Raw genomic sequence first — 26,430 nt, forward strand, 5'->3', positions numbered from 1 at the left:
CTCTATATTCCCATCAGTGGCATAAAAATATCACATTGTTTTTCCTCCATGCCCTAATGTGAAAACAAAAAAGATAATAAGAATATATTTTTCATAACAAAATAGGCTGTTTCCACCGGGACTTTTTAGAAATAGCCACAAACCAATGCTTCCTCATAAAGCTTTAATCAATGCAACCTTACACTGCTCAGAAAGAAAACAGGGGCTCGGTTCTACAACCATAATATAATAGATGTAACCAAATCCTTAAGCTCTGTGGTCATTTTGTGGGCAACATCTTTGCCACTGGGATCAATGTGAAGAGCAGCGCGGTATCCTCGCTCTTAGCACCTTTCCCTCCGCTACCATACAGTTCCCACATTACCTTTTCTGTGTTGCTGTTCACACATGAGCAGCTTGAGTGACAGTGACATTTATGGGTTTGTCAAGACAGCAACCGTGTCCGTCCCTCAGGGCCATCCCACTCCAAACCCCCCTTGCACTCTGGAGGTATCCAACCGTGCTGCCCCCCCAAAAAGCCCTAATAAACCCGCTATCAATAAGTGAGATTGACTGAACTGCAGGCACACAGGATGAATTGTACGTACAAGTCGATTCCAAAACCACAGACTGCTTTAGGTTATATTTGTTTGTTGTTCAGCTAAGTAGCCTGACTAGATAGATGAATTGCTGCCTGTGCGTCAGATTCAAAATGGTCAAAAATTGATTCTCTTCCCTCTTTCCTCACATTTCTCTCTCTGTACTGTTTGCACTGTTGAAGACCAGTTGAAGGTGTTGAAAGTCAGGGTTTTTAAATTTCTTTAAATCCAGGCCAGTGAGATATGTCAAAGTCATATGTGCTGCCAGAATTAATAGCCTCTGGCATTCGGAATTCATTTGGGCATGGGATTGACATGACCTTAAGTTGTATCCGTCTAGCCTGCATTAACATTCACCGGGTAACAGGAGAGAGAGGTGCTAATAGAAAGTGGAAAAAACCCCGTGTGTTTTTTCTATTCTAATAAGTGTCCATCAGGAGGACTCTAAAAACGCTTTCCTCAGTATTCTGATGGAATAGCAGCCTCCTCTCCCTTCTTCCCCTCCTTTGGCTCCTCCTCTCTATGTGCTGTCTTCCTGGCTCTAATCATGTGGCCATTGTGTATGGATTTACTGCCCTCAGTGCCCCCAGGAGGGAGATTTGATTTTTCCCCTGCACTAGCTAATCTTTCCCTCTCACACTCTATTTTTCTTTTCTCATTCTGTCTGTCTCTCCTCCCCTTGCAGATGTTTTTGCAGTCCTCTTTTCCTTTAGATAATCACCCTGAGTTGACTGGAAGCATGTATTCATTCTCTGGCTTTTTTTATAATTTATCTTCTCTCACTCTTTCTGACCCGATCTTGCTTCTGTCTTATCCTTTCCTCCGATTTGTTTCACCACTTTGATTAAACATTGCTCAGAATATAACTGACTGAAGTAGCTCAAATTATTGAACAGTTGCATACTTAACAGGTATCTATTATTGCTAGGCAGTCACAGCAATATTGTAGAATGTATAATTGACAGATTTATTCCTTGAGTTTGTTTTGACTCATTGCTTACTGTTTTCCAGCCACTCTCACTCTCCTGGCTCCATGGCAGCAGCAGTACGAGGCAGTGAGTGGTCATGTGGACGCTGCACCTTCTTAAATGCCGGCGCGGCACCTCGCTGTTCCATCTGTGAGGCACCTCGACAAAAACCCGACCTTAACCAGATCCTGCGGCTGAGCAGCACCGAGGAGCACCGCTGGGCCTGCCCCCGTTGTACCCTCAACAACCCCCAGGGATCTGGAGCCTGCTCCGTCTGTGGCTTCGGACCATCCCCTGCCACTCACACACCCCCGACCACCACCATCGCCGCCACTGCCAACGGCCTCCCACCTGCTCCTACCGAACCCCCAACACCTACCATCACCCCCACGGTGCTACTAGAACCTCATGGACAGCATCCGGTTAAGGAGGAAGTGCTGCGACGGTCAGAAAGCAATGGAGAGGTGTGCGGCCTGGAGGTGCAGCACTCGGGCTGGGCTTGCCCTCGCTGCACACTTCACAACACACCAGTGGCACTGTCATGCTCAGCCTGTGGTGGACCCAGGAAACTGTCATTGCCTAAAATCCCCCCCGAGGCACTGGTGGTGCCTGAGGTGCGCACACCTGTGCTGGGGTTTCCTGTGCACACATCAGGGGCTGCCCCGCTACTCATAGACCTAACGGATGACTCTCCCCCACCACCTCCATGTGATCCTCAAGAACCTCCCCATGTGTCCTCACAGTCCCTCTCCTCCCCTTTCACTTCTTTTTCCTCCCTCCAGAATAACCCTGTACCACGCAGCAGGAGAGAGGTGCCCCCTCCAGGGCGCCCACCAAACCCAGGCACCAACACTCCCAGTCCCACTTCCCCTTCAACTGCCAGCGTGCCACCCCAGCCCGGCCCACAGCGACCAGCCAAGCCCAAACATGCCCAACCCCAGGAACCCTCATACCCTAGTAAGCGCCTCAGTATCTTGGAGGAAGAAGACCCCCAACATCACCCATTGAACCCCCACCTCCCTGTTGCTTCCTCAGCAGCCCCCACCTGGAAGTGCCCTAGCTGCTCCTTGCCCAACCCAGGTAGCTCTTCCAAGTGTGAGGCCTGCCGATCATCGCGGGTTGGTACTGACCTCATCGACCTGGTAGGCTGTGAGACGGTACGCTTCACCCCAGCCAGCCCCTCTAGCCCGGACTTTAGCACCTGGGCCTGCTCCAAGTGCACCCTGCGCAACCCTACTGGTGCACCCAAGTGCTCGGCCTGCGGTTCCTCCAAACTGCACGGCTTTCAGGAGCAGCAAGCGCCCCTGCCCCGCTGCTGCCCGCAATGTGGCCTCCCACTGGGGCCCGGCACGACATGCTCCTGTACACCTTCCTCCTCCTCTTCATCCTCCTCGGGTCATAAAACACGGAAACAGGCCCGAGGTTTCTCCTCCTCCTCTTCTGCTATCGCTTCTTCTAGTTCCTCCTCCACCTCATCTAGCCTTCAGGAGAGGATAGGACAGTGGAGTTGCCCAGCATGTACGCTGCTTAACGACACAAAGGCCAAGAACTGTGCAGCGTGCCACACACCCCAGCAGTACCTCACCCTTCGCAAGGTTGTTAAGCCTCTGAAGAGGAGAGAAAGCATGCATGTAGAGGCCCGTCGACGAAATGACGAGGGTGAGGCCAAGGAGCTCTGGGAGAACATTGTCAGCTTTTGCAGAGAGGTAAGAGAACAATTAGTGGTAGCTGGAAAACACAAGAAAAAGCATTAACACTTTCATGACTCATCATGGCTCAAAAGTTAGAGGATCATCAGGATGCAGAGTCACTTTGTTTGTCATTAGTAAATTATAAGGGCTTGGGGCTATCTGTGGTGAGATGATTTACACTACTTGGATTTTTTACCACTTTATAAGACCTTGCTGCTGTTACCATTGTATTGAATTTGCATCATCTTAAAAGGATAAACCAGTAAAGCCTCATCCAAGTTTCCATCCACCAGCAACTGACATGGTCATTTGTTGTCCAGCAACTGAGTTAATCTCATGTCGCAATTTTTTGTTGAGTTTTCCTTGACTCCTTTGAGAAATCATAGTCTGCTAACTTCATGGTGTAATGTGTCACAGGGTGCACATTGGCTTTCAGCGCACAGTTTCCTCATTGTTATTCCTCTTTTTGTTATGGCTCTGGCATTGTTCCCGTTCCTTCAATCTCTCTAATTTCAGAGAAATGCTAATAGGCTTTGTCATTGCCTCTGTTTGCACTTGCTTCGTTAGCTGAGTTTTAAACGACCAGCGGGTGAATCTTGGCTACCTAAATGAGCTGCAGATACAGTGTTTCTCTCTCTCTCTCTATCTCTTTTTATATCCAGCTACAGCCTGCCCTCAGTCACAGAGAAGTAACTTCACAAAATTCAGAAATTCTCCGTTTCAGGACTGTAACTCCAGAACTGGGGGGCTTTAATGAATCCAGTTTTATTGTTTGTTTTTGAATAGACTCTGCTTGGGTGTTGTCTTTTGTTATTATTGCTGACAGCTCAATTTAAGCCAGGCTCTTCATTTCCTGTCTCCAGTTCTTATTTAGGAAGATATTAGACTGCTTAATGAAATATATGTTATGTTATATTATGATTGGACCTATCTGTGTGTGATAAAAATTATTTTGATCATTCTAAATGAAATTTCTTTTTAAAGGGAGCTTCCCTTAGTCAATTTTGCCAACTTATTTAAATGATCAGAATTCTGGTACTTATGAAACAGACAGCAAAAGCTCCCTTTTCATCAATATATACCCTGAAACATTAATTTCATTAAGCTACTTAAATGCTAGATGGCAAAAGGTTAATCATTAAGTTTTTTTTTTCCTTAAAAGAGAAAAACCTAATTATGCTTTAGTAATTACAGGCTTGTCTGTTGTCATAACAACCTAATATAATGATGCATTTTTACCTGCTCCAGCGCTTCAGCTTTTGCTGTTCAAAGATCAAGAAGACTTTGAGGTCAGTTTTGTCACTGACGAGCCCCGATCGGTCCGATTCACAGTGTCATGGCTGCATGGAGACCCGAAGACATCTTCCATCGCAACTATAGTTAAAAACGTGACATCCTTTATGACACAACATGTCATACTCACTTTGTCTAAGCAGTGCCGAACCTTTTGATAAGCCTGTATTACGTTGTCATGGATATGCTACTTGGGTTGTCAGAAGGGTTCATTTGAGACCGTGTTACAACTGTTAGCACCTATGCTAATAAGACAAACCTGATCGGACCAATTAAACCTCAAGAAATATGTATTACCTTGCAACCCAGAACTGTTGAGATTTACGTAATTTTGGGTGCAGGCAATTTATTTGGATATCTGATGTGAGCCCAACTACCTACACTACCATGGCACCTATCATGCCATGTTTACAATAGCATGAAGTAAGCTTTAAAATGCATTATTAATGGCTTCTTTGAAAGTCACAGGGCTCACTGCTGGGAGCGTGGGAGGGAAGTTGGCTCAGTAGGAAGGAAGGATATCGGAGATCCCTCATCCCCACCTTCCCCTCCTCTTTTCCTACTTTAAGATCGACATTTAAGCTGTCTTTCTTTTATCATCTTCCCTTTTCTCCTACAAATATTTTAGGCCTCCCTCTCTCAAACTCTGCCCCTCTACGCTCTTCAAAGTACTTTACCCTCTTCATCTCCTTTTTATCCGCTCTCCCTCCATCACATCTATCTTCACGCTCATCCTGTGTTTTTTTTTTTTCCCCTGCTCTTTGCTAATATCTCAAAATATGCTTCTCCCTTGCCACCCACCGCACCCTCTCTTCCACCCCCATCCCACCCTCTCCACACGGCTGCTCTCAATTCTCCTGTGTAGCAGTCAATGTGTGACTGGCTGGCTATGTGTGTGTGTGTGTGAGTACGTGCTAAGGTGAACACGGGGCTGGCCTATTTTTAGCAGCACAGCTAGAGAGCAGAGCAGAAATGATTTGCTTCCCTATAGTGAATGTAATCACTAACAGCATCAACTACAGCAGCTCAGTTTTAGGGGTCAGAGAGATGAAGGGGTGGTGAAATTCGTGAGCAAGTGACGCCAGTCTTAATCCATCTCTGTCAAGACATTAACAAGCACCAAAAACAACAGTGGTGAAAAGTGAATAATGATAAAAGCTTTCGGTTTACTCGGTTACAAAGCATGCGGGCAGTCTTACCACACGAGTTCTGTGGAAGTTTCAGACCGCATGTTTCTGTTTGTCCGGTTTAGATGGTTTTTCTAGACTTGTTGGATCATAACAGAAGGTGTTGCTGATGGAATGTACTGTCGAAGTTACTGAGAGAGTTTGTTCAGATCGCAGCAACCAACAAATACCAGAACTGGAGCTGGACTTCTAAATGGTGCAAAAACTATTCTCCCCTCACCTGAGTGCAGTTTGTTTCTCTTTGCTTTTCTACTCTCCTTGATTTGTTTTGAGAGCGAGAGGTGTGCGCTTGATGCCAGTGCCCCAGAGCGTGTCCACTTACTCACTGTGCCAAACGAGTAAATGCTACTAACAGCCATCGGCGCCGCTTGTGAACTGTAAAACCCAGCATGGCTGGAACTGGTTCCTCTGTTCCCGTTCCATGTCACCCTCTAGGGAGGAACAGAGAGATGCTCCATGGCAACAGACTGACTCACATTTGTTTTATTTTCCCCCCTTTGCACCACTCTTCAAACCACTTGTTACTAAATTTTTTCCACACTTTGGATTTTATCTAGGGTTTTGGTTTCCATGTTGGAATGTTAGTTCTGACTGCCTGCAGTGACAGGTTTTCACTGCCTGTGTGACAGAATTGTACGTGCCAGGCTGTTCTGGGACGCTTTTGTTTTGGGTTTAATAAGTGTGGCACTGTGAAATCCAGCTCTATAGTTCCTTGTCACCACATTTGTGGAGATAAATAGGTTGTTTGTAACATGTAAATATTTAGCTACAAGCCTTACTACCTTCAAAAAGACCTTGTATGCCTGCCAGTTCTGTGTCTTCCGGGAGATGGCGGGAAAGCAGCAGGTTTTCTTAGCTTAGCACTGAATTGCAGTCTAGGGTTTGCGTGCTGGCATGCGGCCAGTGATAGAATCAGAGACAGCAGCAGGCTGACTCGATGAGGGCAGTCAGCTAGACTTACGCTGGCAGACGTCACAACATCGCAACCTGAACAACAGGAAATGTCTACTTACACTCCTCACACAGTTCATAAGTGTTTCCACTCTGGGTGCTAAAGTTATATCTTATTACAATGCAGGCAACTGATAAGACTTCAAGGTTCAATGTGTTTTATAAACATTCTCTGTTTATTAGGGATTTGCTTCTGCCTTTAGGTTGAAGTAGCTTATTGATTTTGATTCCAATCACCCATCATTCTCTAGAATGGAGTAGCATGACCTTGAGTTTTATATGACTGTAAATGCTCTTGAGAATAAAAAAAAACATTATGCTTAAAGAACACTGTACGCTCCAGATGTGAATAGGCTAGGTGCTGTCGCATATACAGCACCTTGCCAAATGGGCAGACTGCAGCAGACCACCCTACTGATTAACATCTCTTGCAATGACAATCCTCTGAAATGTGTTCATGAATTTCCAAGCACACACTGGGATGCACCGTACCATGTGCTAAAATCATTAGGCGCTCCTGATTTATTTATCAACTTAAGCTCCTTTTAACCTGCAGGTTGAAGAGAGTGATGGAGAACTCTTTCTGGAAATTAGTCCGTACCTTCCAAATAGGAAATATAAGTCTTAAAACACTTCCTTTATTCTTTAAACACAGAATATGAAACCACACATATGTATAATATTGCATTAACAGTTGGTATGCACTGAAATAGATGCCCAATTTGAAGCAAAATGAAACAAATTTATGACTGTGTTTGGGTTGAATCATGATCACAACTTGCAGACCAAATTAAAACAATAGAGTGATTTTGATGTACAGTATGTCGGATGCTTGTTGGCAAGCATCTCAGCATAGTAATTTATTATCTGTCAAATACAACTAGCCTAACATTTTTTAAATTCAACCTCTTAACCAAATGGTGATGTTTGTGTAATATTTTAGATTCATATTATCCAGCTTAAAAAAGTATTTGTGTGCTTGTTAAGACACAGGCTGATCACTGCTCAATCACTGTTCAACTGTGTGTGTGTGTGTGTGTGTGTGTGTGTGTGTGTGTGTGTGTGTGTGTGTGTGTCTGTGCATTTTTCTATCTTCATGGGAACCCAAGACTGAGAGCTCACTCATGGTGTTGTTTCCAAAAAACTTTGTAGGGACCAAAAATACCGGTCTCACAAGTTAATCAAGTGACAAAAATAAGAATGTGTATGTGTGAGCTGCTGAAAAAAATACTTTTCAAAGACATTTACTGTATGAACACCTGCCTCATAAAGATGTTATAGTAACTATCTAGCAGCCAGCAGCCAGAGCTGAGCTCTAGCAGGAACAATTTGGACTTAATTAGTCTGACTCTTTAACCCTAGGTCTTAATCCTTGATCACTGATCACATCTTGCCTTTGTTATTCCTCTCTAGGCTTTACAGAGATAAATTAGTTTGAAGTCCAGGGCTGAAGTTTTCCCCTCCACTGCTGTAGCAAATCCACATCGGCATCTAAGCCCATACAATAAAAGCCAGCGCAAGGGTCATACATAAGCCAGTGAACTACAGAATCAGTAAGCTACACGGAGACCTCGGATGGCCGGGGTAGTGAGGCAGAGTTGAAGCGATTCCGCCCGGTAGCTAACACCGCATCAAGGCAACAGAATTGGATTGTGGGGTATGGCGACTAATCAATTCACTTCACTGCGAGCCACCTGTGGGGTCCCCACATTACAATCCCTCCTCGCCTGCCTCGCAACACGACTGGCCAAGCCCACTTCTGACACCACAAATAGGAAACCGGATAGGGTCGCGTGTGTGGCAGTTTGCCCTCTCAGGTTTGTACAGGAGAGTTTTAGATGAGCAGATAGTGTGTCAGATTGGGTGTCTCGATCCGTTAATGTATCCGTGTAGTCCGGGTTCTGTGTACAGTAAAGATGCAGCTGCATTTCAGGGGCCTTTTCTTAGTGTTTAAATCCAGTGTGTCATTTTAAAAAAAAAAAAGCTCCATGCTCTGCAGGGGATATGTCAGAAAAGTCTTCCGCCTCAAATGTTCGAAACTGTTTTGCATATGTGTCCTGTATCCTGGCTGGTACACGGCGGCACGTTTGGTCTCCTGCTGTGCACATGTGTGATGCCGAACTAAGAGTGTAAATAATTCCTGCTGCCACATGAATAAATTTGGGAGGCAGCAGTTTGTCCTTGTTCATCCAGAGCTAATCGGGTGGCCTGTAGTGTCCTGTATTAATCATAATCGACCTGCAAAATATGTCATATCCGAAATGCTGATTAGAGGTTAATAAGCTTCAAGTGTCCTTCAAGCTTGCTTTAGCTGTTTGACAACAACTTTATTTTTAGTGTTCTCATCGGCTCCTTTGGGCACAATTTAAAAATGGCTATTCAGGCATTCAGATAGGATCGTTCTCTTCTTGTTTTCTCTCCAACAGTCATTGAAGACAATATTTGCACAGTAGTCTAACTGTCTCAACCCTTTTGTCTCTTTTTCACTCTCCATCTCCCCCCACTGTCTCCCTCTGGTCCCTGTTAAGAACGCTGTGAACTTTGTGGATGACAGTTTCCCCCCGGGACCTCGCTCTGTGGGCTTCCCCGAGGGTGACAGCGTCCAGCAGCGTATCAAAAAGTGGCTCCGCCCCCACGAGATCAACTGCAGCAACTTCAAAGACCGGGGCGTCAAGTGGTCCGTCTTCCGTACGCCGCGACCCTCTGACATTCTGCAAGGCCTGCTGGGAAACTGCTGGTGAGCTGTCAGCTGAACACAAGGACACTAATCAGTAACTTGGAACAGACTAGAGGCGAATCTTCATTTACAGAAAGTACTTTTGTGTGGGAAAAAAAAAAAACAAGCAGATTTGCCCCGATTGCCCTGATTGCTGCTATGAGCCAGGTCAAACAAAAATAGCCAAAGATCCCCAAAGTGAAAAGAAATGTTTAAATGAAGGTCAGAGGTAAACAGAAAACCCTTCAGTTCTGTGAGTCTGCTTGAGACAAACACTGCAGCCTGAAGCTAGTTGAAAGAGAGAGAGAGATGGAGACAGTGACGGAGAGGCAGCAAAACAGTAAGTAAAAAAAAAAAAAATGAGAAAGTGAGAAACTGAAAAATTGGGAAGAAGACAAGCATTAAATGAAAGAGCGGGGTAGAGTCGGGACGGATGTACAGATACACCTGACAGGAAGATTATTCACGGAAATGTGGGTCTGGACACATGCTTTATCTCTCTGCCCTTGTTCTGTGTGTCCCTTGGGGTGTGTGTGTGCGTGCCTATGTGTGTGTTGTCATGCACTATATTCCTCCCCGCACGCACACACATATACATACGCACACAACAAAGAACAGTCAGTCACAAAAGTTGTCCCAACACAAGTTTCGCTTCATCACCAGCACACACAGCTTATCAAAAATAACCCTCCCTAGAGCCGATTCCTCTCACTCTCGACAGGATGTAACCCAAATTCTCCCTCTTTGGCTGCATCTCTCTCACTCTCTGTCTGTCTCTCTCTGTCGTACACACACACACACACACACACACGCGTGTCCTAATAAACCAGCAAACAACCTAGCTCCCGCGAGCCAACCAATGACAGCACAGCAAAGAAGTGCCAGTCACCCTCGTCCTTGAGTAGGGCTGCAACACAAGCTGACATTAGAGTCACATTATGACACGGCTAATTGGATTTTCATTTGATTCCTTTTGCCGATCGGTTCTTCATCAGCGGCTGAAGGAGCTGATCGGCCTCGCTCAGCTGCCACTTGGAACAGATGGAATATAACTTTAATAATACACATTAGCAACCCCAAACAAAAGAATTGAAGTCTTTAAACAGCTGCCGCGCTAACACACATTGACTGGCGAACTGAGAGCCATATTCGTTCCATCTGTAGATGAAAAAGTAAAGTAGCTTGTGAGTTTGTTCTTAAATCTCTACTGTTTTCAGCCAGTAAATCAGTATTATACAATATCTTCCTATATTTTTAGATGAACCAATGCTCACTTTTGAAATACGTTCCTTTTAAGTTGTATCCACGTGTCCCCAGCCGCTCTTGTGCGAGGAATTTGCATGTTCTGATGAATCCAGATTTCTGATTACCTAATTTCTCTTGCAAGCTAATAAGGGGAGGTGAGCCAGTTTTGTTTTTGCTGCAGGGTGAACTGACAGTAATGGGGAGGTAACCAGAAGGCATAGAAGTTCAACTCATGAAGTGTGATTGATTTTCAATGAGAGCAAATTATGTAAAGAAAGAAGAAAAAAAAAAACGTTCATAACTGCTCGAGGTACCTTTCAGAGGATGTTTTAATTCCGCATATATAGTCTGATGGCTGCTTGTCAGTCTGTTTCTTTATTATTCTTTCTGATTGCGTCCGGCAATCAATGTTCTTTATACCTGCCTGTCTTTTTGACGGAAGTGGGCGTCCATTCAGCCATCCGCCTGTCCATCACAATCAGCTGGTCCCTCATTTCACAGCTTAATTCATATATATTGTCTGTGTGCTTTGTCTCAGTCACATCCTTCCATTAACCCATCCCGTCCATGCTGATGTGACTTTTCATTTTCCGACTCATTGAGTTTTATCTCTCTCCAGGTTCCTGAGCGCGCTGGCGGTGCTGGCGGAGCGTCCAGAGCTGGTGGAGAGGGTGATGATCACCAGGACTATCTGCCAAGAGGGAGCCTACCAGGTCCGGTTATGCAAAGACGGGACGTGGACCACGGTGCTGGTGGACGACATGCTGCCCTGCGACGACTACGGCTACCTCCTCTTCTCCCAGGTCAGAAAGAGGCAGGGATCCAGGGGGGGAATGCAGGAGGGGGAACGGTGAAAGCTAGAAAGAGGAAGGCTGCACAAGACCTGGACACTTGTTCACTACAAATGTCAGAGACGCACAATGCATAGCGGAAACAAACCCTACCCTGCTCATATAATGTTTGTCCTTTTCCGTTTATAGAGGTTATAGAAGATAGAGACTACAGTGCAACATACTGAAGCACACAGAGCGTTCACCCTCCGACATGCTTTATATAGTCACACTCGTACCATATTGTGACCCTTGAAGGCAGCCGAACATGAAGCAACTGAGCACATAAACTCACTCTCTGTAACACTAAGCATCAATCTAAGTTCCTCCGTGCTTGTTCAGCATCACGGAGTCACATTCACAGAGTCGCAGCAAAATCAATTTACTATTATCTTATTAATGTAAGTTCAAGTTCATTCATTATCTTGCGTGCCTCAAAGGACCTTACAGAGGAGGAATATACCTGCAGGTCTAATTAATCAACAGTCAATTACAGGACAAATGAAGTATTGCATTATGCAACAAATAAAACGCAGGGAAACAAAAGGCACAGACACACACATGAGAGATTTAATAGCTTACCTACATAACCTTGTAGTGACTAGCTGGCATCATCCACCTTAGATCCTCAAGAAAGAAAGTGGTGTTTTGTAGGGCAGGCCAGATCAAAGTGTATTGCTTCTCCATTATGGCTGAGAATGTAAGAAATGCCGGTATTAAAAAAAAACTGTAATGTGAATGATGATAAGATAACAAGGAATAATAGAAGAATGCATAAATAAGACATTCCATTTTTCATTTATCACATTATCATGTTCAGAAACCTTTTAAATATTTGAGTTCCAGCCAGACGTTTGAGAGGCAACACTTCAAAACAAGCCCCACAGCACACAGAACATCCCATTACATGTCAACCTTTCAACCTAGATTGATGACTATTTCCTTTTTTTTTCTTTCCCATCATTCCAGGCCCAGAGGAAGCAGCTATGGGTGGCGCTGATTGAGAAGGCCCTGGCCAAACTCCATGGCTCCTACTTTGCCCTGCAGGCAGGGCGCGCCATCGAGGGCCTGGCCACACTGACGGGGGCTCCCTGCGACTCCCTGATGCTGCAGGTCAGCTCCACCAACCCGAGGGAGGAACCCATCGATACAGACCTCATCTGGGCCAAGATGCTCAGCTCCAAGGAGGCCGGGTAAGAAATAATGGAATAATGGAAAAATATGCTTTTTCTAAGGAACGTCATCTCTGCTGACTTTGCTTTTTTGAATAAAATAATTCATAAATACATAAACAATAGGTTGGCATATTCTTCTACTATACAGGGAATAGACGGCATAATGAATAGTAAACGTCTCACAGGAAAAAGACACTAAGGTGTTTCAAAACTAGGAAGGTGATGAATGCCAATTTGCAACATATGTCAGTAACAAAAGAGGTCTTGTAATCAGCACTTTGATATGTTAGCTTTCAAAGCAACATGAGACAACTAGCAGAGCTCCAAAGGGGCCAAATCATCTATGGCCAAACTGCAGGTCCATCTGTCAGAAAACCTGCAGTACTATTTAATATATCAAAGGGGAACGGCCTGGAACATCATGACAATAAACACTCACCAGCCGCTTCATTAAGTACACCTGTGCAATCTAATGCAATCCAATACAACAGCCTTTGTCATGAATTCTACATTTACAAAGCTCATATATACATTTTCAAGTTTTTGTTGACACTGTCAGGAAGGTGATAATTCTACTTCATGTTTATTATTGAGGTGGTAGTGGTGTACTGGTGTTCCTAATATTTTGTCCGCTCCATTAACATACATGAGGATATAACCTCTAGTTATATTCATTACAGATTTATGTAAGGACGTATCGTATGTTCGCCAATGACAATGTTGTGAATCCCGTCTGTTGTGCTTCTCTGTCAGGTTTCTAATGGGTGCGTCTTGCGGAGGAGGCAACATGAAGGTAGACGACGTTGTCTATGAGTCTCTGGGTCTGCGGCCTCGCCACGCCTATTCCATCCTGGATGTACGAGACGTCCAGGGTTACAGGTGCAGATTGACAGTGGAAGGAACATGAACTGAAATGAACAATTGACTGTGTTTTCAACTTTCTATGAGTTCCTTCTCATCACCTATTTTCCTTTGTTCATCTATCTATCTGTTTGCTCCCTCTTCACATCTGTTCTATCTATCTTTCTAACATAGCAGACTTCTAATGGAAACATGACATTGTAGGATAAAATAAAATTATAGTCTATGTTCAATTGACATTCTGGCCACATATGGCTTTAAAGTATACAGCGCATTCTATTGAACAAAACATTACCCGTCACCCTTTTAGTTTAAGTGCCACTCCACTTATAACATCCATATTTTAGTTTTCTCAAGGCTGAAAAAGTCTCCTTTAATTCTTTCCTTTGCCTTCAGCTACATCTCCCATTCATGACTGATGTAGTTCAAAAACAAATGAATTATACAATAGGTTTCACTGGCATTGTACAAAATATTAAATATTTTGCACACATTAAAAAAGTATTCATAACCTTGTGTTGCCTCAGATTTGAGCTACATTAAATATATTATAGATATTGATGAAAAGTTTTCCTTAGTTTAGAACTGATGAAACAGATCCTTACTTTGTGAAGGTGTTCTTTGAAGGATTCATAGATAAACTGGGAAGGGGTTTGATGCCAGTAGAGAACAGGTGCACCCCAGTTCAGTTTGATCCCTTTGATCAGGGTAGCACTGCAAGTCAACACAATGGAGGCTTCTTCTGTCCTACCTTTGAGAGGAAGTTGAGAGTAGCAGTAAATCCCAGATGTAATTTGCTCAAGAGCCACACACAAGCACTTTAATTTACTGCCATAAAGCAATCAGAGTGGAAGATTGGGCCACAGCGCTTGATCTAAAATGAGTTGGAGTCCTCTTGCTAGGAGCCCGAGGAGATGAAAAGCAGCTTGGAAACAGCTCTTCACCTGCACTTTTTTTTAGAAAGTGGGAACTCTCCACTATGGTTTCCTATTATGCCTCCTACATTTTTCACTGTAGGGAGGAGGCAGTAAAATGAAATGGGTTGTTAAAAAAGGAGGCAATCATCCATAAGAGGAGCAATATGAGTCTGCAGAGATGGGGATGCTGCGTTGACTGAAAGCTGTTGTCACTTTAACTGGATTCTGTTTTTGGCCTCTCCCTGTCTTGTCTGTCTGTCATCTCCTTCCCGCTCCAGGCTGTTGCGACTACGTAACCCGTGGGGTCGCTTCTCGTGGAACGGCAGCTGGTCGGACGAGTGGACAGATTGGCCGCAGCACCTGCGTCACGAGCTGATGGCTCACGGCAGCAGCGAGGGGGTCTTCTGGATGGAGTATACTGACTTTATAAAGTAAGCACCACGTTCACACACACACAAAAAAAAGTGTGATTTCTTTTAAAATCCCTCAGTTGTAGATAGGAATCACCTCTTTTTTTTTAGACTACATTCACTCTGTTAGCCTTTCTTCCCCCTAGTGGCCCTCAGGACTCATGACAGCATCTCCAGTCAACACTGAACCAGAATATTTAGTCAACATTAGTCATCAAACCATCATGCTGTGGTGTTTTTGCTCTACACTTTGGCTTCACAGTCAATCACCGAGCTCAGCAGTGTGATGGGCGCACTGATTCTTCTCTGCTTTATTAAATTTGAGCTGCTAAAGCTACACTTCTTGTTTTTATTCCAGACACATCACTTGTTAGAAATGTAAAATGCATGACTTCCTGTGGGGGGGGTTATCCCAGGGAAGAACTACACAACACCAGCTGTTTGGCATAACAAATGTCAAAGCTTTTGTTAACCGAGTACAGGTGAAATAACTCTCAAAATCTCCTCTAATTGTGCCAGGATGGACTCACATCCAGTAATGTGCTAAAAGTGATGGATGGCTTAGTAATCTCATGCTTCTGCGGATTTTACGACCATCTGGTATCGACACCGATCTGAATAACTGTTTTTGTTGTTTTTCATACATTTGTTGACAAGCATATGATACACTGGTGCCCACACCACAGTGTTATTATGGAATTGTGATGTTTTTTTTTTTTTGTGGTTGCTCTGTTTTCCAGGGATTTGGCAGTTAGAAGCTTAGACTTGTCATGCCTCACAGTGTGTTTTGTCATATTAGATTAATCCTGTCATTCAGTCACACAGTTTCCAGTATTGAGTGGTATTTCTGTTGCTGTCCTTCTGGGTGTTTCTTTGCGTGACTGCATATCTTTCTCAGGCTGGTGACCTTGGAGAAGACAACAAACACCGATGACATTAACGGTTTGACTGAAAACAAAAATGAAAGTAATGTAACCACAATAGGGAGTTGTTGCCCAGAACATTCCCAAAACATTACTGACACAACCATAATGTTATTAACAGTAACAATAAATCCTCAAACCTGAAATTCAAGTAAAATTTGAAGAAAATCTGCGAAAACATTTTAGTAAATGTTTCTATTCTGTGTGAATAACCCAACTTTTTTACACAACAACTTTAAAATGATCTCATGGACTGAGCTGCTCAGAAATATTCCTCTTAGCAAACCATCTGATGGATGGACAAGGTCACAAAAGTTAGTAGTTTCACCTAAAGATAAATTATGTAAGTCTGTGGGTCTGTTATTCATGTCCCTCCTGTCTGACAAAACAAAAGTTGCAATAAGTCCAGGAAGACCAATGCAGCTGTCCTCTCCAACAACACAAACCTGAAAAATGTGTTTGGCCCAGACGAGGATCCCATCCGTCTTCCGACTGTTTATTGTTTTCTCTGACAGACACATAATCTCTCAGCTTTGTACTATATGATAAACCTAAAGGAAAAATAAAACGTGTTCAGCCTGTTGGATAAACACTGACCAAATTAGAAAGCCCTTATATCGAATCATACACATCAAGCGGACAAATAGGAATGATGTTGATTCTTAATAACATTTCAGAAAGATTATTACACTGGAAACGTGTGATAGTGCAAAACACTTATCAACAGCAGAGGTGTTTGTCTCTAGTGATCAAAACTTAATGAAAAACTTGAGCATATTTGTCCTTTTTAGCTCTCGCTTCCTCCTGATTGTCAAGAAGACAAAAGTAAGATGTAACGCAGTTGTCAGAGCGAGGTTAGGAAGTGATGAAACAACGAAAAAACAGACTGGAAGAGAGGAAGAGGATGTCTCTTGGGGTCTCTGTCTTTGAAGACGGAGGTCTGATATGTTAGCAAGTAAATGGTGTTTGTACAGCAGCACCCTCAGAGGCTACGCCGGTGTTAAAGAGCTCCGTGTGATGCATACAAATACACTCGGCTCATGACAGGCGGAGACCATCCAGTCAAACTGCTGGTGTCTCTGAAGAACATACAGACGCACGCAGATTTCACTGTTGATGCCATATATAGACTAAAGAACGCTCTCTCCTCTCTCAACTCTCCTCCCACAGGTACTTTGACTCAGTGGACATCTGTAAGATCCACTCAGACTGGCAGGAGGTGAGGCTACAGGGCTGTTTCCCCAGCAAAGCCAGCGGGCCGGTCACAGTCACAGCCCTCACTGTGCTGGAGAGGACAGCGTTAGAGTTCGCTCTCTTCCAGGAGGGAAGCAGGTAATCAGCCCTCCCTCCCTTTCAGCTTTTTTTTGTTCCCTTCACTCCTTTCTTTCTTTCTTTCTTTAACCCATTCATCCCTCCTCTCTTCCCAGGCGCTCGGACACGGCCGACAGTCACCTGCTGGACCTGTGCATCATGGTGTTCCGCGCTTCCTTCGGCAGCAGCAACAAACTGACCCTGGGCCGCCTGTTGGCCCACAGCAAGCGAGCGGTGAAGAAGTTTGTGGGCTGTGATGTGATGCTGGAGCCGGGGGAGTATGCTGTTGTCTGTTGCGCCTTCAACCACTGGCAGATGAATGTCAGTGGGACGGGAGGTCCACCCACACCCGGTAGGTGTACACACGTCATTTGCACAAGCAATGCTTTTGTTGGGTTTTTTTTGCTTATGAATGTTATTCTAGTTTTCAGTTTTGTCTGATATTTCTATCTCTTTCCCAGTTTCTAGTCCTACCAGCGGAGCAGCACGGCGGCCCAGCCAGGACTTCCCCGGCTACATCTTGGCCATCTACAGCTCCAGACAGGTGATGGTGGAGCAGGTGGAAGCGACTGCTACTACACTTGCTGATGCTATAATCCTCCTCACGGAAAACAAAGGCGAAAGACACGAGGTGAAACACACATTTACACACACACACACACAGATATATATCTGAGAATAAGAGAACAAACAAATCTACTATAAACCAACCAATGGTTCTGTGAAATATCTGTTATTATATTTTCACTTTCCTGCTTTCACCTTCACTCACTGCCCCCCCCATCCTTCTATCTCACACCTACATACACACACACACTGTTTATTCACCTGCTTTGAATATAATATATTTGCTTGTGAAGCTGAAGAATACTTGCACCTCTGTAAGCCACTTTGAGATTGCACTTTAGATTTTCTTTGCAGTCTTAAATCCTATTCTGCCTTTACATGTGCAAATATGTGTATCTGACACACACACACACACACACACAGGCTCTCACACCCAAGGAAACAAATTACTCTGGCTCTCTTGAACAACGCTTTCCTGAAAGTGCTGTCACATTGGCTGATATTTAAGAGGATGACAGCTCTTTTTAAACTGTTGAGATCATCTTTGTTATATCATTCAGCTCTTCAGCTCTCCAGGAATTCACCTCTCACAGTAGGTGGGCAAAGCACTTGGGAGTGCATGGAAGCCACTACATGAAAACTAGTGTTTTTAACAATATGGTTAAAAAATGTGGGGTTTTTGTGGATATTAATAAATGATTTCAGCAGTCCTGACACTTAAAACAAGAACTTTATTATTTAGCACCACGTATGTGTGCAGTTGGGACATATTTTTAGGTACAGTGGGATTGCTGGACAATTTTACTGGGCCATTTAGAGGTGATATGGCAGGAGTTCAAGCAGTTAAGCCGCACTTGTTTTCACTTTATTACAATTACAGGCTCCAGAAGAGAGATCAGCAGCCACTGCTTGAAAGATGAAAATCATCTCACTGTCAGAGAGAGTCGTTCTTGTAAATGTTGAATGCAGTCTTAAAGGCATAAGTCTATAAAATGCTGCTGTTGGTGATGTACCTCTCTAACGCCGCCACTTAGTAGTTAGACAGCAGATTATTTGTCAGTTTTTGGTGTCGGTCAATCAAAACCAAACACAAAGTTTTCTGTTCAGACCTGCCATTTTACTGTCATAGTGGGAGAAAGCTAGCAAGCTCAAAGCAGGTAAAAGACTCAGTAGAACAGAATGCAGTGCAGCCATTAAACAGGTATGTGACACATTGACACATTATGATAGAAGAAATACCACTTTCTTTACCTACACCAGCCTTTGACATGCAGTACCAGTCAAAAGTTTGGACACACTTTCTCATTAAAGGGAATGGGAAGGTGTGTCCAAACGTTTAACTGGGTCTGTATATGAGGTTTGTATATAGATTACAAACCTCAGAATTCCCCCAAATTGGAGGACGAGCAGCAAAATCAGTCCCAAATAGTTTTGAACTGGTGCTGTTAGAAGCACTAGCAGCTGATTTTAATACATCTTAACATCACACATCTTGCTGAAACCTAGTCTATTATTTTTTGTTTTGTTTCACTTCACGGAGCTTTGCGGTAGCTCAGGCAGGCATCAGTCGTTTACACTCACATTTTCCATATACCATCCAATCATGACCATAACGTATCAGTAACACTAGGTGGTCCATAGAAACATCTAGCACTCTTTTTATCTGCATACAGATGAGTTGAGTGCTGCGTTCTTGCAGTAATCCTTTCAAATGTGTGAATTTTGAAATATGTGTTATTTTTCATCAAATTTAGTGTTTCTCTGGTCGGGGGGGGGTTTGAGCTCAGCTTGATCAGATCAGGAGCATCACATGAGCAGAGTCTCCAAACTTGCCAAACTAAAATGCGTATTACTTTTACAATAAAGTTAAAACCTTGAGATGAAACTCAAATGTTTCCATTTATATGTAACAGCGAGGAGCCTCACATTTTCTGACCTTCTCTCCCTTTTTGAAAAACTCTCATCCATTGTTATTTTTTGCATCTAAAATGGTAAATTTCTAAAGTATGTGAGTTTTCAAGGTTCTGTATAATACATTCTATTAAACTCATAGGAATCATAAATGTGCGAATGTGTTCTTCATGTACATTTTTCTGCTTACATATCAGTGTGTGTCCACTTGTTTGACCGTGTTCATCCGTATGTGCTCTCAGGGCCGTGAGGGCATGACCTGCTACTACCTGACGCACGGCTGGGCGGGGCTCATCGTGGTGGTGGAGAACCGCCATCCCAAGTACTACCTTCACGTCTCCTGTGACTGCACTGACAGCTTCAATGTGGTGTCCACACGCGGCAGCCTCAAGACCATCGACAGCGTACCGCCTTTACACCGGTACGCACCTTCTGCTCTTTATCACACAAACATACACACATAAATCTTAAAGTACACCTCCACTCAAAAATGTGTTTTTCTTCTTGTGCAGTTGAATGTTGAGCTTCACTGTGCAGAATGATGAATGTGAAGAGTTTGACAGTGGAAAGCTGTTTTTATATTCATCCACTGGAATTTTCTCTGTGTTTCAATCCTGGTTCAATATTCAACTTACACAAGTGTGATGTGGAAATCTGAAGCCTCCAGTGCACAAACATTCAGAATGGACTTTACAGTGAAATAGTAGACGTCTTGTGTCCAGCAGTTAAACTTCTGAAATGAAATATATTTGCATATTTATAGATTCTGTAATTTTTAATGATAGAGGAGGAGTAGAGGGAATTTTAATGATTTTTAACAAGATAACTGAACTTTTTTTGTGGAAAAACCATATGAGACACAATTTATAATTCAAAGTAGAGTATTTTATATACATCTTAAAACATGTCTAGAGGGAATCTTTAAAGTCTTTTTTTTTTTTTCAAGCTATTTTGGCTCAGTAGGAATAACCTGAACAGATAACAAGTGGAAGAGATTAAAATGCTTAGCGAACATTTGGAACAGGTGCAGCAATCATCCACCCATGTAGTCAATTCCTGTATATCCTTTCACAGACACACTTATATAAACACGATGATCCCAGTGGATTAGTGCTGTAAAGTATATTTCTTAATAATCTACCTACAGTTATAGCAGCCTTTTTTTTTTGTTTTTTATTTTTTTGGGAACTCAGTGTACACTGCCCTTTAAAGACCTAAAAATATTATAGGCAGATACACACCTGCGAAATCGAGCACAGGGGAGCTCTTCACACATCATTAGATCTCTCTGAATTTAGGTTCTGTGGACATCCACAACTGTTTCAGTTGTACAGACCCATTACAGCGCACATTAATATAGATTTACGGCCTCCTCACCTCGGAGTTATGTCCCACTTAATGGGAAACTGTAAAAAAGTCACCATGCATGAGGACCATGTCTCTTAATGACATCCTCTCTCCTTTAACAAGAACATTATGGCAGTTCACTTGATAAAAACACTTAACGCTGCAATATCAGTCTTATTTTCTAATGTTGTTATTCACTTAAAGTTATACAGTCAGTTCATAAGTGAAAGCGTTTAGAAGATAAGGAAGGATCATATTCCAGACAAGATGTACAGTAAATGTTACTGGAGTGAACTCACATATTATTAAAACTACGGATGTGTGAATCTTATCCTGATATGAATCAAACAATTTACTTTACAGTGCTGACTGATCTACTCGTCTCCCTACAATCGTAGCTTTACCTTTTCTGAGTGAATAATAAACAGTTCCCAAAACAGTTGCATACTTAGGGACTGTATGAAAATGATTAAGGGGTGAGGAGGAGACAGAAAAGGGGAGTGGTTATGTTTTGTTTTGTTTTCTTGTAGCTGTTTTGTTTTCTTTTAGCTGAATGGAGGGTAGTCTGACTTTATGGGGAGAGCAGGGGATTTTATTTCAGCCTTCCCTTGTGAGATTTAATGTTTAAAAAAAAAAAGAAAGAAAACAAATTCATATTTATTTTGATTGTCTGGAGTCTGGCGTGGGTAGAAAGTCCATCAACAGCCACCTCTCCCTGGTTCACTCATTAGATAATTGCATAAGTGTTTATTTAGCAGCTCTTTATTTGAAATTAGAGAGTGGCTGTATTTTCACTATTTTCATCTGTTTTCCATGAATATCTTGTATTGAGATTCTGAGAGAGGATATCGGGGGGGGTCCAAAGAAAATATTTATAGGGCCTTGCTTTTTTATAAAATGAAATATGAAATATAAGATTCAGCCCCCTCCTCACACCAATGATTTTCTTACAGTCCCTACATACACAGTGCACAACTGAAGATACCATGTTTGTATTCATATTTAATCTGCCTTGACTGAAGCTAGAAATGTCTGCAGCTGGAGGCTCCTCTCAGCTGCTTTGTGTTGTTTTTATTTCAATGCTCTGTCTCCCCCTGCAGGCAGGTGCTGGTGGTGCTTTCACAGCTGGAGGGAAACGCCGGCTTCTCCATCACCCACCGCCTCGCTCACCGCAAGGCAGCCCAGGCCTCTCTGGGAGACTGGACCCCCACCAAGGCCACCCACAGCCCCCAACTCACCCCAGACATTGACGGCCTACACCGGCCCAGGCCCCTATGACCACCGCCCACTATCTCACATACACACAGACTCTAATCCAATTAACTGTCAGACCACTGGAAAACCAGGCAAGGGGGGCAAGCGGCATGTTCGACCCTACAACACGGAGCAAGATGTGTATTTTGTGTGTCTTCTTCGGATGAACACACACCTGAATGTAAAGCAGGAACGGGCAGCGTTTATGTGCTCTCCTTTTAACGCTCCACAAATGCTGAAGTTTTCATCCGGCCCGCATGCACTCTGTCCCTTGCCAAGTGGATGTGCCATGTCAGGATGAAATGAGGGAGGCGGGCCACATGGAGTGACCAGGACTCACTCACAAAAATGATTTTTCATGCAGGAGCCCCCCAACTCCAGGCACCTGAAAGGACCAGTTCAAACTATGAAATGTGGACATTTTTGGTACAAGCGCTGTATGTGGAGCAGATGTCAGCCCTGAGTTTCGTATGCTTGGAGACTACCCTGCTTTCCATGAGTTTCGGAAAAGTCAGGGTGGAGTGCTGTAACTACTGAGCCATTTACCGACCCACAACCTATGAGCCAATCACCCGCCCTGATCAGACACTCCCCACCCCCCCCACCCTCCATGTCGCCCGCTCCCTCGGACAGCTAACAAAGCGGGAGCCTTCAGTACGGTACTTGATGAGCCAAACCCGACTACCAGTTTTCCTCACAGTCATACATGTTTTGTTTTTTGTTTTTTTTTTTAAATTTGAGACTTGTCAGTATCAGTGTTACTTGTTTTATACATGACCTTTGTTGCCGTCTCATCTGTTTTTTGTGCATGTTTGAGGTTGTAGAAAAAGCCATCATCCATACAGTACTGCTTGTCCCCACTCTCCATCATCACCGCAGTGCTGTCTAGCGCTCTCTCTAGCTCAGGACCAAACCCATGATTTGTACAGTAAGCCAGACTCAAGCAAAACCTCAAGCTGATTTTGTGGCAGGTGTGTGGTGTCCAGATAGTTGGAATGGCATCTTTATTTATCTCTGTTGTTCTGACTAGCCAGGTTCATATAGAGAGTAATATTGTGATGCAGGTTTTTATCTTGTGAATACCCACAAACAGTAGAATTCTCATCCTAGTGCTTTGATAGACATAAACATATAATATTGGCTTTTTCCCATACCGAGAAGCAACCACTGTACCTCCTTTTTTTTCCTCCCTTTAATCCATTTTCACTCATTCCCAGTTTGGGGTTTGACTTGTGGAGGTGAGTCATTACATGACAAGCTTTGTAGTTTCCCCCTCAGGCTTCATCCAGTTCACCAGTCAGTTTATATCTCAACACATAAATTCACACTCTCTTCACAATGATGTAGGGTGAATTAATGCTGCACCTTGCACTCTTGGATTTTGACACCCCAAAAATTTGTGTCGGATCGTTTTGGTACTGAAGGTCAATCGGTATTTCTCACACTTCAACAGTTTGCCGGGGTGACGATTTACACTTTTAGTGTACTTAGGGAGTACTAGAAGAGCTAGTGGCTGTTTGAACAGTCAGTTTGCCATAGGGGAACTCTTAAGAGGAGCCGCTGAGTTTACTTTGGGAGGTCAGGGACCACTTTTGTTTGCTTGGGTGCAGCGCAAGCATCTGGGCCATCCTCCCACAAGAATACACCGACATCACAGTAGCAACAGCACGGAGTCCTCGTGTAATAACAAATTACCATTTTGTCAGACTCCATGCACACATAACGAGAGACAGAAGAGAGCCCTCGAGACATGTTGTGACACAGAAAGTAGTTTCGTTCTGTCGCAGTTTTCGGTCGGGCTGTGTCGAAGGACAGGTTGCCTACAGCTGTTGTTACGTAGGTCCTCTTGTAGCACCCCATCAGCCTGTCCTTCCTTGTTTCTCCAGTGTCAAAGCCATTACTCCTGTTTCAAGAAGGATCTTTCAGTCCTCACCATGGCAACATAGATGTTTAATTAGAGAGAGGGGTGAGACTAATGCGGTACTATAGTAACAGGATGAAGTTGATGTCTTACTATTATTTAGTGAAATGGGAAAAAACTTGAAAGTAAAATCCTTGGAGCACTCATACTACAATGAATGATTAGGGGATTTTTTTTTATGTTTTATTCATTTTGAATCTAAACATTAAAGTTCCTTCATGAGATGACTCAGTTTAGTACTTCATCTCAGCGACCTTGAGTTAAACAGGTGCTGAAACGTGCCCGTCTCATGGGCATTTCGTCCCTTTTTGTTGGTATTGTCAGCGTTGATGGTCAAATGGCAGCACTGTGTCCCGATGCTTGCAGTCTTACTTACTCTGCACAACCACATCTACCAGCTCTAGTAGGCCGTACTTCATGACATCTTCAGGATAATTTGTAAGAAAACTACATGTAATGTTTCTTTAATGAAATTGTAAATACGTTTTCCAAAGAAACATAATGTATAATGACCACTTTCAACTGTCTGTTGGCCCTGTGTGAGTGTGAATGCGTGGTCACAGCCAAGAAGCTGTGAATTTAGCGTCTAATTTATTTGTGTAAGTGATTTGCAGGCCTGTTGTCTAATGAATACTGTTGAATACTGAACTGATGAATGACAGATAAAGGAATGTGATAATTTATGGCTTTCGTTTGAGCCCAGAGGGATTTAGCTCAACAAGAAATGAACCTGCACTGAAACACCTGCAAAGACAAGGCACCTCAAAAATTCAGTGTCACTGCTGGATCACTTTACATTTACATGAGATTGATTTTTTTTTTTTTTTTAATGTTTTTGTCATAATTGTCACTTTGGCTCTTGCTGGTGTCCTGTGAACCCAATCCTCTCCTGTTCAGTTGTGACGGTGACCCCGCCATGCATAAGGGGCCCCCCCTGCTGCTGAAGAGGCAACAGCCAGAGATAAGCTAGTCATTCACAGACTAGCCAACACGCCTTTTCTCTCTCCTCTCCTTTGTCTGGTCCCCTCCTTGTAAATTGTAAAGACTGCAAACTTAAGCCACACAAAAGATATAAAATGGGGGCGGGGAATAAACTGACTCTTTTAAACTTGTACAAAATAAAGAAAAAAGTATCAAAGTAGTAAAAAAAAAAAAAAAAAAAAAAACCTAATGCTGAAAAAATGGAACTCTGACGAATGTGATATATATTTTATTGATCTTTTCTGGGGGGAATATGAGTACATGTGTACAAACATGTATGTTTAATTTTCAATCTCAGGTTCCAATGGACCAAATAAATTTTTTTTAAATTAAAAGGCAACATTTGTTGTTATTACTAACATAATGTTATCCATATTTCTGTCTACCGTTTTCCATTTATTACACAGGAACAGACTTGCTCGCTTACCTTTTTAGCCACGTAGCGGAATGGCAGTGTCACTTTGGCTCATACTGAAATGTCTCATAAATGGAGTGAATCACCATGAAATTAGGTTCAGTTATTGATTGTACCCAGAGGATGAATCTGGTGATTCATTGAGTATTCCTCTGACACCACCAGCAGGTCAATGTTTTCATTTATCCAGTGAAATATCTCAACATCTACCGGATGGATTTGCACAAGATGTTCTTTTACATGACATTCATGGTTGTTTAGGGCTAATTAGCAAAGGTTAGCAGCTCGTCCTGTTAGTTTGTTAGAAACAACTTGAAAAGCACACGATTATAAACAGAAATTATTTAGATTTTGATTAATAATAAGAGGAAGTTGAAGCTTGCAAGCATGAAGTATTTCAGAAGAAAAAGACGGGGCTCTGATGAAAGGATGATATATTTACATATCAAACGTTTTCTTTTACTAACACATACACTTGTTTACTGAACTTTTATCGATTTCAGAGATCCGCTTTCCGATGTGTTTGTTATCATTGATTCCTCTTTGCTCTCCGTTTCCCAGCCTGTGATGTGCCTCTTCTCATCTCTGGACTCCCTCTTTCCCAGCAGACTGAGTGTGTTTTTGCAGAATAATATTTTTATATGGAATATATCTTTCTAATTTATCTGATTTTCTGGCACTTTATCCTCGTGTGTGTATTTCTGTTCGTGTCTGTGTGCATATAAGCGAGGGTAGGCCGTGGTTGAAGGGTTGCGTTACATTTGGGGGAACAGCAAAAAACCACTGGACAACAACAGGAAAGATACTGTAAGTCCATGTGACTGAGTCTCTGAAGCCCAAAAAAGTCCGCCCCTCCTCACCCCTCCCTTTTTGAATCTCCACCCATCTTCTCCCAAACCTCCCCACCTTCTTTACTCCATCCCACCCTTCCTTTCTAAAAATGTATTTCTACCCTGATCTGCTCCTCTCCTCTTTGCC

The 26,430-nt window shown here is 43.2% G+C and overlaps 1 protein-coding gene across 3 annotated transcripts in view; it reads left to right on the forward strand.

The window, feature by feature from the left end:
* capn15 (calpain 15) overlaps positions 1–25,244 on the forward strand; it is a 42,172-nt gene extending 16,928 nt beyond the window's left edge. For all 3 annotated transcript variants that reach the window (XM_044337185.1, XM_044337184.1, XM_044337183.1), the window contains exons 2-12: positions 1,590–3,252; positions 9,197–9,405; positions 11,249–11,432; positions 12,429–12,652; positions 13,388–13,513; positions 14,691–14,843; positions 16,916–17,077; positions 17,173–17,408; positions 17,518–17,687; positions 19,777–19,955; positions 21,982–25,244. In XM_044337185.1, coding sequence (XP_044193120.1) covers positions 1,612–3,252; positions 9,197–9,405; positions 11,249–11,432; positions 12,429–12,652; positions 13,388–13,513; positions 14,691–14,843; positions 16,916–17,077; positions 17,173–17,408; positions 17,518–17,687; positions 19,777–19,955; positions 21,982–22,159 — 3,462 coding nt within the window. In that variant the 5' untranslated portion in view covers positions 1,590–1,611 and the 3' untranslated portion in view covers positions 22,160–25,244. The remainder of the gene's footprint in view (positions 1–1,589; positions 3,253–9,196; positions 9,406–11,248; positions 11,433–12,428; positions 12,653–13,387; positions 13,514–14,690; positions 14,844–16,915; positions 17,078–17,172; positions 17,409–17,517; positions 17,688–19,776; positions 19,956–21,981) is intronic.
* Positions 25,245–26,430: the final 1,186 nt, after the last annotated feature.

The sequence above is a fragment of the Thunnus albacares genome, chromosome 20, assembly GCF_914725855.1.
Source record: "Thunnus albacares chromosome 20, fThuAlb1.1, whole genome shotgun sequence".
Taxonomy (NCBI): Eukaryota; Metazoa; Chordata; class Actinopteri; order Scombriformes; family Scombridae; genus Thunnus; species Thunnus albacares.